General features: G+C 37.3%; 1 protein-coding gene across 1 annotated transcript in view; it reads right to left on the reverse strand.

The window, feature by feature from the left end:
• CFAP299 (cilia and flagella associated protein 299) overlaps positions 1-4,693 on the reverse strand; it is a 441,174-nt gene extending 436,481 nt beyond the window's left edge. The window contains exon 1 of the mRNA XM_036763718.1: positions 4,583-4,693. Coding sequence (XP_036619613.1) covers positions 4,583-4,693 — 111 coding nt within the window. The remainder of the gene's footprint in view (positions 1-4,582) is intronic.
• Between the last annotated feature and the right edge of the window lie 10,796 nt (positions 4,694-15,489).

The following is a 15,489-nucleotide window of genomic DNA, read 5'->3' on the forward strand; positions in this document are numbered from 1 at the left end:
AAAATGACTAATATGGGAATGTTTTACATAATTGCTATGTAACCTATATCAGATTGCTTACCATCTCAGTGAAGGAGGAGGAGAGGGAAGAGGCAAGGACAAAATTCAGAACTCAAAACTTTGAAAAAGTGTTAAAATTGTTTTAACATGTATTTTGGAAAAAAAATATCATTTTTTAAAAAAAGTTTGTCTTTGAGGTCCTGCAAAACTCTGATATTCTGGGATTAATGCCTGCTGGAAACACACTAGCTTATGACTTTGTAGGAATGGAACAGAAACGAAACAATCTATTTCCAAATCTAGTCCAAGTCATTGGTGCTGGACAGGGCACAATTTTGATGGATTGTCCTCTGGGGAAAATCACTTTTCATATTTGATTATGACCCCAGGAACATTTATTTTAACTAAAAGGAATGAATTACAAGTGATGTATTACTTTCAGATTTTGAGAGGGGAAAGGAACTTAATTTTTTCCCTTAAAATTATAATTTGCTTTCATCTTAAAAGTTTTCTGAGCCTCAAGAATGTTAAATGATTTGGCATCAGACATAAAGCCTCTGTTTTAAGGAGAGTTGCCAGGCCAAACATGTCTTTCTTTTCTGGCTTCCTCTCCTGACTCTCCAAATTTTCTCCACCACAACATAACAGCCTTCTCACCCTGGAAGTTAACTCCAGGTGAATCTTAAATATAGCTCCTTTCTCTGATTGGTTGGTTCCTCTAAAAACCTCTATTTTGAGGAGAGGTCCCAGGCTAGCCATGCCTTTATTCCTCTCTGGGCTCCTCTTCTGCCTACAGACTTTTTTCCTCTATCATGTTCTACCTGTGGCTCTTCCCCTTCTTCCCCTAGACCTGTGGCCTCAAGGCCACATGTGGCCCTCTGGGTACTCAAATGTGACCCTTTGGCTGAATCCAAACTTCACAAGAAGAAATCCTCTTAATAAAAAGATTTGTTCTGCAAAGTTTGGATTTGGAGGCCACAGTTTCCCCCCCCTGTCCTAGACCCTCCTCCAGCTGTTCAGGTTCCTTTTATGTGTGGTCTCCCTCTATTAGAAGTAAGCCTCTTGAGAGCTAGGACTGTTTCTTTTGCTTGCATTCCCAGCACTTAGCACAGTGTCTGAATGACTAATAAATGCTTGTCAACTTGTTGACTTGACCCAGCTGTTAAATGCCAGAGCAGAATCTGAATGCAGCTTTTCCTGATTCCAAGTATATTTATCTGTCAACTGAACCTACTGCTAAATATTTTAAAAATTACATTTTCAAACCCAAAGACCTTCTTAAATAATTAAGGAAAAAGAATAAATTTCACTTCAAAAATATGCCTTCAGAAATAAAGGAATAAGTTGTATCTTTACCCTTAATTGAGGAATACATTACTCTTCTAGAACTAGTTAGTGAAATCTGGTCTCCAGAGACTGAAATCACTTTAAAATGTGTCCCCACCCAATTTCATAATAAAGACACCACCTACAAAACTAATGCGGATAAAATGAAAATGGAAAAATTAACTAGGTTGAAAAAAGTCTCTGCAGCAAATTCCAAGATAAATAAGGAGTTAATTTAAATTTTTATGAATATGAGTCATTCCCACTGATAAATGGTCAAAGGGCACAAGCAGGCAATTCTCAAAGAAGCCAAGCTATCAACGACCGCATGAAAACATGCTCCGAACCACTAACAATTAGGAAAACTGCAAAATAAAGTAACTCTGAGGTTCTACCTCAAACCTAACAGATTTTCAAAGATAATAACAACAAAAAACCAGAAAATGAAAAATATTAGGTTACGGGAAAACAGACACATTAATTCTCTGTGAATTGTGTAACGAACCCTGGATTAACTACATTTTGGAGACAATTGGGAAAATACACCTACAGAGTCGCTAAACTTTGATCCAGTGATACTTTTACTAGGCCTATGTCCTAAAAGCGTCAAAGGAAGAGGAAAAGGAACCAAAGTACAAAAATATCTATGAAGCTCTTTTTGTAGTGGCAAAGGACTAGAAATGAAGGAGGATGTCTATCAATTGAGGAATGGCTAGATAAATCATGGCACACGAATATAATGCAATACTATTGTACTATAATTATGAAAGGGATGGATTCAGAGAAACCTAGGGAGACTTGTATGAACTGATGTACAGTGAAGTGAACAGTCAAGGGTATAATTTATGCAACACCATGTGACACTGTAAATTCAACAACTTTGAAATCCTTTGATCAATTCAAGAAGACTGATGATGAACTATGCTACCCTTCTCACTTTTTTAAATTAAAAAAATTAATTTATGGAATTAAACAAGCATTCCCTTAACACAGTACAATAAAAAAGATGAATGTGCATGAAACTGCAAATCTGCTATTCCACAGGACTAGGATGCTCTTAATTCAAGTAAACAAAAAAATGATAAGCCAGGGACTGAGGATTTTTTTGGTACTGGTTTGAATTGTTATATTAGAATTATAGATCATTAATATTCTATTATATTACAGAATCAATGTATTATACTTTGCTATAATGTGTATTATCTATGATATATTATTATCAATATAAATTTTATTAAAGTTATATTAAATACATCATAAACCTATTTTCATAACTGTTTTCTACCTCAGGTTTTAGTAAAAAATAGTAATTGCTCCAATGATTTTTCTGGTCTGTATCTGAGATTTTATACCTCTGAGAAAGCAATGCTTACCTTTTTTTGGTGTCATGGACCTCTTTGTCACTCTAGAGAAGCCTATGTACTCCTCAGAATGATGTTTTTAAATGCATAAAATATGTAGTATTACAAAGGAAATAATTATATTGAAACATATGAGAATATTTTTTTAAAGAACAAGTTCATAGACCGAACATTAAGAACCCATGTGCTAATAATACAAAAATTAACTTTCTTTAGCCCAGCTCTACTCAAAGCATGGTCCGGGGATATCTAAGGTCCCTGGAACCTTTTCTGGGAGTCCACAAGTTCAAAATTGTTTTCATAATATTACTAAGATGTTTTTGTTTCTAATATGGTAAATAGTGATAGCTATTACCCCTTAAACAAAAGCTCTTGGAGGGGGTGTTCCCAATAATTTTGCAGAGTGTGAATCTTGACTGTTACAGTCCTGAGACCAAAAAGTTTGAGCATGCTACTTTAGCTAGAGTGGTGAAAATCGGGAGAGGGAGAAAGCAGACATTTTTTACACCTTGGAATGTAAATTATTTTAAAGTGAAATTGTGTAGTTAACTATTTTCATCAAAATATCCTATCAACATTATTAGCCTTCATCAGTTCCCTACTTTAAAATCTGGAGTTGGCCTGTTTTGTTTGATGCATCTGTGATAGTAATTACAAAGAGGATGATCCCTAGACTTCTGTAATAGAAGGGAAGAGAATAATTAAGTTCTGACACACAATTTAACCTCAAACTTGCTAGTCTAGGGGTTACCACCTCCCCAGATAATTATTAGGGATGCAGTGATTTGTAAGCAGTGAGACTAATTGTGCTTCTGTACTCGACATAAAGGTAGCTGAGCCACGGTGAGATTCTTTTTTTTCTAAGAATGTATGTAAATATATTTATTGATATATGTTACATAGTTTTTACAGATGCACAAATATGCATACATGGGAATTATACATATTTATCAAATATGTATGTAAATATAAAATACACCAGCAAATGATAGGTGATACAGCGGGAAAAATGTGGCAATTGGAGCCAGAAGACTCAAGTTTTAATGATTTCTACAATTTATTATCTGTGTGACGCCACAGTAGGATCCTAATGAAGATAAGATCACTGAAAGTGAAAACTGGAAGAAAGCTTTGAGGTCCTTATTTTCCAGATTAGGAAACTGAGGACCAGGAATTTGAATCCCCTTGTTCACACTCACGGTAGAGCCAGCATTCAGATGCTGATCTTCAATGCTCCTTGCAGGAAGCTTTGTTCCCTCACCCCTCTCTGACCTCTGTAATCTCTAAGAAGGCAGGAACTTTTATTGTTGCCTTTGCACCCCCAGAAACTATTTATTATATAGCTTGTACTGCGTAGTAGATTCTTTTAAAAACTGCTTTTTGATTGATCCCTGCAGAAAGGGCATGGGCTTTTGCATCAGCTGACCAAGTTCAGACCTCGCCTTTCACATTTACTACTTGGGTGACTTGAGGCTCGTCACTGACCTCTCTGAGAGACCATTTTCTCATCTGTTGAATGAAGGGGTTGTACTAGATGTCTCTGGGGCTCCTTCCATCTCCAGATCTCTAATTCTATGACTTGCCTCTACAAAGGACAAATCCCAGGGATTACTGGAACTGACTGCCATTTGCTGGGCTGGGAAAAGAGGGAGTCAAATCCCAGCGGGTAATGCTGCAGGCCTCCCCTCCCCTCTAATTCACCACCCCAGAATCACAAGCCAACCTGGCTGCAACCTCTTTCAGAGGATGCATCGGTCCCTGCGCTGGCTAGCTGCACGGGTGCACGAAGGCAGTGCTTCCCTGCAGTGGAGTGAAGCGGTCTGGACCAATCTTTCCCCGGGAAGTTGACAGAGCCTGGAAGGCTTCTCCAGTGGATGGTCCGGCACCTCACTTACCTCCAGGTAATAGAGGTCCAGTGTGGTAATCTGCGAGTCCAGAAAATCTTCGTAAGTGTTAAACTGGGTGACTATGTTGTCCACGGCCGACACATTGTCTTCATTCTCCATCGTTGTTACTAAGGGCGCGGCGTCCCTAGCAACCTGGAGCGGGGAGGAGCTAAAGTAGCCCCGCTCTCCCCCGCCCTCTTAATCACCTGGGGGGAAAGTGATCCTTCTTCCCCAGGTACTCTGGACTTCTGGTCCCTCAGCGGTCTCACTTTTTCCTTTTCTGTTTTTCTTAGAGGTTCTAGAATGAACTGCACCTTCGTACATTCGGACCTTTGCTTCACGTTCCTTGAAGCTCCAAAGTTAGGTATTTTGTTGTCCCACGTTCATTAATAAACCGAGGTCATCCCAGAGGTCGGAAAAACGAAGAACAGAGCGAGAAACATGAGCGAAGCTAAAATAAAGGGATACTTCCGGAATTTAAGGGGAAATATTCTATATTAAAGTACCAATACAGTTCCTTTCAGTTTGGTCTTTAAATGCCCTTTGCAGAAGTCTAGGAATGTGGCAACAATGTATCCTGAGGAGGAAGCAATGAAGGTGATTTAAGTGTAGCGGCTGGCGTAGATGAAATCTACACCGCCGATTAGGCTCAGGTGTTAGAGATGTACTCCTCCCCACCTTTCCTCTGCTCTCCAAGGGAAGCCAAATGATGCCATTTAAATAAAATAATAATTTTTAACCTTCTGATGTCTCCATGTTGAAAAAAAGCTAGGGATTTGGTAGTGTTGTTTTCTTTCCCCTTTAAATGTTTGGTTTCTAAGCTTCTGACATGATAAAATGCTGGCTAATACAAACCTGATTTGTTTGTTATATTTTAAATACATCTTTAACCTTTAATTTCTTCAGCTCTAGGGATAAGATTAAAAGTGGGGAGTGAACTCCCATTTCAGAAGCTGATGGACTAGTAAGTGGGAGATGAATTTCTGAGCCAGTAGGATAAAGTCAGAAATCAGGCGGTAGACTCTTTATGCCAAGGAAAGAATCTGAAACCAAGACTTTATTTTTAAAAAGTGAGCCATTATAGCCCCAGAAGAAAGTAAGCAAAGTTGGCTGTTTTTCTCCTTTTCCGGGAAGGCTGAGTATAGATGGTTTAAAAGCACAACTGTGTCCCAGAGGAGAGTGAGTTTCTAGGACAGCTGTACTCAAGGGAAGGGAGAGGAGTGATTTTTCCAGACACGGGGAAGTCAGCCTTCCCCTTCATCTTCCAGGTTCAGGAGTGATTGACAGCATGACTGTTTTGCTTGACAAAGCCACCTTTTTGGCTTTTGGTAAATGATAGAGAACCCAGGTTCCAATGCCTTAAAAGGTTCTTTCCATTGTATCAGATTGGCTCTCTGAAGATTCTATTGCTGTATAGGTTCTGGTGAGTATGATGCTCAAGTGAATTTTATATGGAAATTTTTGTTTTTAAATTTATGGCTTTCATAGGATTGTCTTGATTTTGATTTTGTAGCATCGAGAATCAGAGTGGAAGGGACCTCAAAATCATCCACAACTTCATTTTCCAGATGAGGCTGGGAGATGTGAAGTAACCTGTCCATGATCACACACTGATTTGGTGCATGCTATGAATTACCCAATAGAGTCAAAATACTGGATTTGAAATCAGAAATGACTGGGTTGAATCCTAATTTTCACTTTTACTAACTTGGTCATGTTAGGAGGGACACAACTCTCTAGACCTCAATTTAATCATCTTTGAAATGAGGAGGAGGGATTAATGCCCCTCCCAATTCTCAGTCTATGATACTAATTTTGCAGAGAGGATTTGAACTTTGATCTCCTGACTCCAAATGCAAGATTCTTTCTGCTGTACCACACTTTGAGTTCTTGAAACACATGTGAAAATAATATAACTCAGCTGCTAGAAAGTGTCTCAATACATATTTTAGACTTTTAGTTGCTTTCAAAAGCCCTTGAAGTGCTAGCACTTCATATGAGATTATACATGTGATATTAAATCGAATTAGCACACACACACACACACACACATGCACACGCACGCACCAGGCTAAATAAATAATTTTGGCTTGGAAACAAGTTACTTTTAATTACTCACCTAAAAAAGTAGTGTTAAAATCTAGGCAAAATTATTAATGATAATATTTGGAATATAATAACTTGATTCTTAAAAAAATTAACATTATGAACTTTAAAAAATAGTTTGGATATGATAGCACTTCTATTGTCAATAAAACCAAAAAAGCAACTGAAAATTTTTAAGTATAAGATTTTCACCAAAGTTAGGAGAAATGAGTTAGGATAACAACAAAGGGGACTTGTATAAAATTACCATGCCACAGATAGCCTAATATCATAATATTAAGTAGTGACTTCTCTTTAAAAATATGTGAAATGGCCAATGGTCAAGTAAGAAAGGATCAGTAGCATTTATAACATTTCTCCAGCATATAGGGAAATTATTCATAAGTATTGTTCATTATGTACCCAGCTCCATAATTCCATATTAAAAGTATTATGGATAATTTAAGTGTAAGGGAAAAAAGCATCCCCAGATATTTTAATTCCTACTACATAGATATTATTATTAATAAGAATAGCTAGCATTTATATAGTCCTACTATGTGTCAGGTACTGTGCTAAGCACTTTACAAATATTATCTTATTGTCCTTACAACTCTGGAAGGTAGGTGTTATTATTATCTCCAATTAAAGTTGAGGAAACTTGAGTCAGAGGGTAAGTGACTTGCCTAAGGTCACAGAGCTACTCTAAGTTATGATTTTAATTCAGGTGTTCCTACCTCCAGGCCTGCATTCTCTCCACTGACCCACCTGGCTGCCTCCATACTCTATTCATTGCTAAGAAGGGATCATACACCTGAATCTCAGACCATTCTATTCAATTTAACAGATATTTATTATGCCCTTTCTGCATACCTGCACTGTGTTACTTCTTGGGGAAGATACAAATTTCGGATACATATGTTTTCAAACCTCTTGAACTTAGGATCCAATAAGCGGGGGAATGAATGTACCCAGACAATCATGCAGTGCTCCAAAATATACCATAAATTCACTAGAAAGGTAAAATCAAGAGGTCCAAGAGAAGGATGGTCACTACTGGCTGGGGAAATCAGCACAAACTTCCTGGAGATGGCCTTTGATGGCTTAAAGGCTACGTAGAAATTCAGAAGGTGAAAGAGGAGGCAGAATATTCCAGGCTATAGGAACAGCTTGGCAAGAAACCACAAAGCCTAGCTCTAATGTGATTATTCCTAAATTGAAAATAAGCTATCATCCCAAATCTGTCTCTATTGATGGACTCCCCCTTTTCCTATCATTACTTGATCTACACTTGGCTTTCAGTGAGATTACTCTTCAATTTAATTAAACAAACATTTATAATCATCTAATATAGGGCAAGGTACTATGCTAAAGAGAAATGCTAAAACAGCAACATCAAAAACAGCCCCTACTGGGTATCATCAATTTAGAAAAAGAAGGAAACTTAGCGAGACATTTAGTAAAATTTTACAGATGTTAAAAATAATTTTATATTTTATTTAGGAAAATTTATATTTTATGATGATAAAATTTTACAGATGAGGTAATTGAGGCCCAGTGGGGTTGGTCAATTTGTTTAAAGTCATGTAGACAGGAAGGAACAGAGTTGGGACTCAAATCTAGATCCTCTGCTTTCAAATCCCAGGATTCAAGCTACTCTATCAAGAGAACATAGGATGAGAGATTTTTAAATCTGATAGGGAACTTACAGGTCACTCATTTTACATATGAAGAAAGTGGACCAATGGAGGGCAAGAAAATTGGCTAAGGATGAAAGCTAATATATGACAGAGTCAAGATGGAACCCTGGCCTCTTCATTTCCCGCCAGCTTGCATCCCTCTGGACTTCTCCAGACGTCTCCGTCATTCTTCTGTCTCCCCAGCCAAAGGTAGGTACCTTCCTCCCTTTTCAGTTTCTTTTTGTTGTCTTTCCAGTTAGCATATAACCTCCTTGAGGGTAGATATTCTCTTTCTTTTTTGCTTGTATTATATTCCCAGCACTTTGCACCATGCCTAAACTTAAATGTTTATTGACTGACACCAAAATAAGTGCTCTTTCTGGGAAAGGAAAGTAAATAGAAAATTATTTGAGGGAGATCACCAACATAGGAGAACTGGGAAAGTTTTCCCAGAGGATAAGATACCTGAACTAAGCATTGAAGAAAGCTAAGGATTCTGAGAGACAGAGGTAAGGACGGAATATATTTTAGGCATGGTGGACTCCTTGTGCAAAGGAGCAGGGGCAGGAGCAGGAGATAGGATGCCAAGAAGCAGGGTGGTGGAATCAGTGCTGGTTCTGGAAGTTTGTAAGACCTGGGGTCAAGTACCCCACTTTGACTTCTTTTTAAGGAAAGGAAATAAGCATTTATTAAACACCTACTATGTGACAGGCCACAAAAGAACTATACAAGAGATATTGATGTCACTGATAACCATGATGGTGGGGTTACTGATCTAGAGCCAGACATCCTGGAGAATGAAGTCAAGTCGGCCTTAGGAAGCATTGCTAACAATAAAGCTAGTTGGAGGTAATGGAATTCCAGTAGAGATACTTAAAATCCTAAAAAAATGGTGTTAAAGTGCTGCAAATTTGGTAAACTCAGCAGTGTCCACTGGAATGGAAAACATCAGTTTACATCCCAGTCCTAAAAAAGGGCAATGACAAGGAATGTTCAAATTACCAACAGTTACACTCATCTTAGTGATGGTAAACAGGGTGGGACTTTTTGCCTTTGTTTTCTCTTTAGGAGTGCTTCTCAGAACTAAGGCAGTCAAGTACCTTTGATGAATCTTGCCTTTCAAATGTAGTGTCAAGCAAAGTGGGACTTTTTTGTTGTCTTTTGTTTGAGTGCTTCTCAGCACTAAGGTGATCTAGTGCCTTTGACTGAGTCTTGCCTTTGTTTCAATCATGAGTCTTTGATTGAATCAGGAGTCTTTGATGACCTGCTTAAGTCACGGAGAAAGCCTAAGTAGCATGAGTTTGAGTCATATGGTAGTGATACCCTCTGTGTGTGTGCATATATGTATATATATACACACACATATATATGTATATATGGTGTGTGTATACACACACACACACACGCACATACACACACACACACATATATGTGTGTGTGTATATATATATATATGTATATGTGTATATAATTGTATAATATGCTCTGAGGTTAGCATTTTGCTTGGGGGCTCTCACCCACTGGAAGAGTGTTGTGTGATTTGACCAGCCATTGTTAAGGAGCCTCCCAGCTTTGAAAAATCCAAATGTTGTTGCTTCTCTCTCTGGTAACTATGTATGTATTGCTATGGATAGACTGGTTTGTGTCATTTGCTCTGTTTATATAATTGCTGCTTGTAATTTCTGTTTGTATTTTCTCTGAAGTTCAGGGCTTTCCCCCTGAACTAAGTGAATGGTGTGTGTATGTGAGTGTGTATGTGTGTGTGTATATGTATGTAATACTACACATATATACATATACATCATATAGATGCACATACATACATATATAATACACAAATATACATATACATATATACACACACATATACATTATATGTATGTATCTGTATATATACATATGTATGTATCTGTATATATACTATGTATGTATCTGTGTGTGTGTATATATATATATAATATATATATTAATGTAAGATTGTTAACCCCTTAAAGTTGCTTTCCTTAGAAAAGCAGATCAAAGAATCTGGGCTAGCATCCCTCCTGTGTGCTGGTGTTATTGGTCTTACACAGCCACAGCAGCACAAGTAGCGTTGTTGTTACAATCTCACACACTAGCAAGGTTATGCTTAAGATTCTGAAAGCTAAGCTCCAGCAACATGGGAAATGAGAATTACCAGAAGAACAGGATGGTTTTCAAAGAGGCAGAGGAACTAGATACCAAATTGCCAACATTCACTGGATTATGGAAAAAGCAAGGGAGTTCCAGAAAAGAAGAAAAAAAAAATCACTTCTGCTCACTGACTACAATGAAGCTTTTTATTGTGTGGATCACAACAAAATGAGGCAGGTCCTCAAAGAGATGGGAATACCAGGTCATCTTACTTTTCTCCCAAGGAATCTGTATGCCAGTCAAGAAACAACAGTCACAACCAAACTTGGAACAACTTATTGGTTTAAGATTGGAAAAAAGCATGACAAGGCTGTGTATTGTCACCTTATTTATTTAACATATATGCAGGGAACATCATGTGAAATGCCAGGCTGGATGAATCAAAAGCTGGAATTAAGGTTGCCAGGAGAAATATCAGAAATGCAGACAATACCACCCCGATGGCAGAAAATGAAGAGGAATTAAGCAGCCTCTTGATGAAGGTGATAGAACAGTGTGTAAAAGCTAGCTTGAAAAAAATCTAAGATGTCAGCAACTGGTCCCATCACCTCCTGCCAAATAGAGGGAGAAGAAATGGAAGCAGTGTCAGATTTTATAATCTTTGGTTCAAAGATCACTGCAGATGGTGATTGCAGTCATGAAATTTAAAGACACTTGTTCTTTGGAAGGAAAGCCATAGCAAATCTGGACAGCATAGTAAAAAGCAGAGAAATCACCTCGATAACGAAAGTCTATAGAGTCAACGCTATGGTTTTTCCAGTAGCTGGAAAGTCTAGCTAGTCCAGTGTAGCTGTGAGAGTTGGACCATAAGGAAAACTGTGTGCTGCAGAACTGATGCTTTCAAATTGTGGTGTTGAGAGTCCTTTGGACAGCAAACATCAAATTGGTCAATACTTAAATTAATTCAGACTGTTTACTGGAAGGTCAAATACTGAAGCTGAAGCTTAAATACTTTGGCCACATGATGAGAAGACTAGACTCATTAGAAAAGACTGAACACAAAAGAGAAGGGGATGTTAGAGGATGAGACAGACAGAAGTGCCATGTAAACAGTGAACAGGAAATTGGATAGTCTTTGAGAGACAGTGGAGAGAAGGGCCTGAGTGCTAGGGTCCATGGAGTCATGAAGAGTTGGACATGACTGAATAACGAAACAACTAGTGTCAGGCACTGGGTGAAATTCTTTACAAATATTACTTCATTTGATTCTCGTAACAACCCTAGAAGGTAGGTGCTGTTCTTATTTCCATCGTGCAGATGACGAAATGAGGTAGATGGAGGTTGTGACTTGCCCAGGGTCACACAGTAAGTGTCTGAGGATAGATTTGAACTCAGGTCTTCCTGATTCTAGGCCCAGCTCTCAATCCTGTCCTACCTAACTGTTTCTGAAACAAACAAAATTAACCAACAAAATTTTTGTTCATATATTTTGTTTTTCTACCACCTTCATTTTTGAATATTTCCTTCCCAGTGAGCCATCTCTTATAACACAGAATAATAAAGAGGGAAAAAAAAAAACAGTTCAGCAAACTAACCAACACACCAACGGAGTCTGCCGGCATATACATTATTTTTTCACACCCCTCATCCTACATCTCTACAAAGAAGAATAGGGTTGCATTTTCTCATGTCCTCTCTAGGGCAAAATGTAAACCTCTGACATTTACTAGCTGTATGATCCTGGGCAAGTCACTTATGACCTCCAAGCCTCAGTTTTAGAACAGCTGTAATGCTTGCCTTTCAGCATTATTGTAAGGATCAAATAACTAATGTGCATAAAAGTGCTTTGCAAACTAAGCAAGTGCTATGTGGATATTTTCTCCCTAGATGTCAAGGGTTGGGTGTGGGCCCACTCCTTATTTCCTTTAATTTATTAATAAAAGACTAGATGAAAAAAAAATTAAAGGACTTGCAAAATAAAAAGGGTAAAAGTCAAATAAAATACTGTAATATACAAAAGTATGGACCTGATCATCTATTAAGGTCTACCCCAAAGCCTCATTGCAGTGGGGTGATGTTGTTCTTCAACTCTAGGTTAAGATAGAACAAGCTCTAACAAGTACTAACTACCAGCTTTAAGTAAGGACCCACTGAGAGGAGAGTGTGGAACTAGAGACAAGAACATTAATTAGTGGAAAATGAACTATCACTGGCACCACCAATGGTGAATTGGCAAGGTAATAAAAGAAGAAGTCTATGAGGGATAATAAGACAAGAACTGGGCTAAGCAGGAGCCATATGGATAGTCTTTGCTTCACTCCCATTATATTGGGAGAGAGATAAGCCAGTTTTCCAAATCTTTCTTGAGAGTTTGTTTTGTTGTTTTTTAAAAAGTCCATTTGTCTAAGACAAATGGGTATCCATTGCACTGCTAAGGTATGGGTTTATTATTCAAATACTTCTTTGAAAGAAAGGGGGAGGGTAGAGTGGAGGGTGGAGCTCACAGAGGAGAAAGAGAAATTTTACAAATATAGGGACCTTTCCTGGTAGAATGACCGGAGCATGAACAAAAGATAATGTTTGATTCATATCTTTATAACTTTCCAGGATGAGGCCTGTGTGTGCGATTTCATCAGAATACAGCATTCCTGTATGAGACAACTTCCTCTACCAATGCAGTTCAGCAGCATTTCTGAAACTTAGAACAGGTATCCTTGACCCTTTTTTTATTCAGGTTTTTAAATTTGTTAATTAACAAAAATCTATTTTTATCTCTCTTACCCCCCTATCCATTGGGGTGAAAAGGAAAAACAAACCCCTTATAATATAGCTATATTTTTTCAATCAAAACTGGTAACTATGTGGTCATGTTAAATAAAAAAGATTCGATTTGCAACCTGTCACCATCAACTCTCTGTCAGGAAGTGGTAGCACCTTTCACCATGGGTCATATCATTGCTTTGATCAGAGTTGTTTGTCTTTACATTGTTTTGGTTAATTTTTAACAATTATTCTGATCATGCTTACTTCACTGGATCAGTTCAAACAAGTCTTCCTAAGGGTTTTTTTTTTTTCTGAAACTACTACCTTCATTATTTCTTATAGCACAAAATATTATATTACAATAGTGGCCCTAATTTGCTCAGTCATTTCCCATTTGATGGCAGACTCCTAGTTTCCACAAAAAGCTGCTATAAATATTTTTGTATATTATGGGTCCTTTCCTTCTTTGTTTGATTTTTTTCTGCCCTCACATGCCCACTAATATTCATCACTATCCTTTTTTAAAAAATCAATTTTGCCAACATGATAGATATGAAGTAGAAACTTAGAATTGCTCTGATTTGCATAATTAGAAAAATTATTATTGACTGAGGAACTTTTTCATATAACTTGCAATAACTTGATCTCCATCCTTAGAAAACTGCCTTTTCTCACTGGACCTGAAGTTAGAAAGACTTGAGTTTATGTCTAGCCTTGGACACTTACTTGCTGTGTGACCTTGAATAAGTCACTTAACTTCTATCTGTTTCTGTTTTCCTAACTGCAAAATGGGGAATAATAACAGCATTAACCTCCCAGCATTATTGTGAGGATCAAATGAGACATCTCTAAAGTTCTTAGCATAGACCGTAGCACATAGTAGGCACTTAATAAATGCTTCTTCTCTTCCCTTCCACATTAATGCTTACTGTATTAGAAATTGAAACATTTTAGTATTACTATCAAATAGTTTTTGATTTGGTGGACACTCTGAAAGGGGAGTCCCTGAACCACATTTTGGGCACTGCAGGTTTTGTTGTTCAGATTCTCTTGTTCTTCAAATCCTGAAGAACACACTTATTATTAATAAAATATCCCCATTGGGGGAGCAGTAAATGCAATCTTGAGGACAGTGACATGTTTTGTCTCTGTATCCCTGGTGCCTAAAACAGTGACTTACATATAGTAGATTGGATATATTAATATACTTGTACACACATATGCAAATATATATGTACCATAATATAATATAAAAATAATATAACTATTAATATAAACATAATGTAAATACTATAATATAAAATATAATATAATAATATAAAATAACAATGATAATAGCTTATGTTCATATCCAGCTCTAAGCTCACAGAGTACATCATCACATTTTATCCACAAGCTCTCACAGAGAGATATACTTTGTAAAGCTTTTCCAAATACTATTGCTGTGAGACTGGAAACCTCTGGACATAAAAAAAAAGAAAAGTAAAACTGCCTGTCCTCATCCTCTGACCATTTATCAATTGGAAAATGGCTCTCATTCTTATAAATTTAAATCAGTTTCTATATATCTTGGAAATGAGATCCTAGTCAGAGCAACTTGCAAGAAAGATTCCCCACCCCCTTCCATTTAACCATTTCCCTTCTCATTTAAGCTACATATATTTTTGTACAAAAATTTAAATTTATATAATTATAAAGTGACTACCCTAGACACAACTGCTTGAATGTCAGGCATGTTACATTTCCCTCCTTCTCTGTGGTTTTACAATATCCTTAAGGAGTTTATTGGAAATCTCTGTCATTAACTCAAGTCCCCTTGATTATATGATCTCAGCTTTAGGTCTTCTGCACGCTAGTTCCATTTAACCATTTAAAAGTCAGATTAGCTTTTTACAAAGGATTATTTTCTTCAAAGTATGTAACAAGAGCAAATATTTAAACGTCCCCTCTCCAAGACTTTTATAAGCTTATGTACCTTTTTTTGCCAAGATGTTAATTTGCCTTAAAGTCTTTCCCTCATAGCTCTCATCTCATTTCTAATTCTCTCCTTTTATGTAAAAAAAAATCAGTTAACGCCTTTTTTCAACTTTGCTTCATTTTTTCCCAGAAATTCTAGTTGAGTTCATGTCCAAACTGTATTTTTCTTTGAGGTTTTGCTTCTTAGTGTTTTGGAGACATTCTTTTTTTTCCAGGTTTCTGTGTCGACGTCTCTGTTACCACAGTAGCTGTTTTTGGTTGGATTCTGTTTTGGTTACTCTTTCTTCCAGACTTACTCCT

The sequence above is a fragment of the Trichosurus vulpecula genome, chromosome 6 (assembly GCF_011100635.1).
Source record: "Trichosurus vulpecula isolate mTriVul1 chromosome 6, mTriVul1.pri, whole genome shotgun sequence".
Taxonomy (NCBI): Eukaryota; Metazoa; Chordata; class Mammalia; order Diprotodontia; family Phalangeridae; genus Trichosurus; species Trichosurus vulpecula.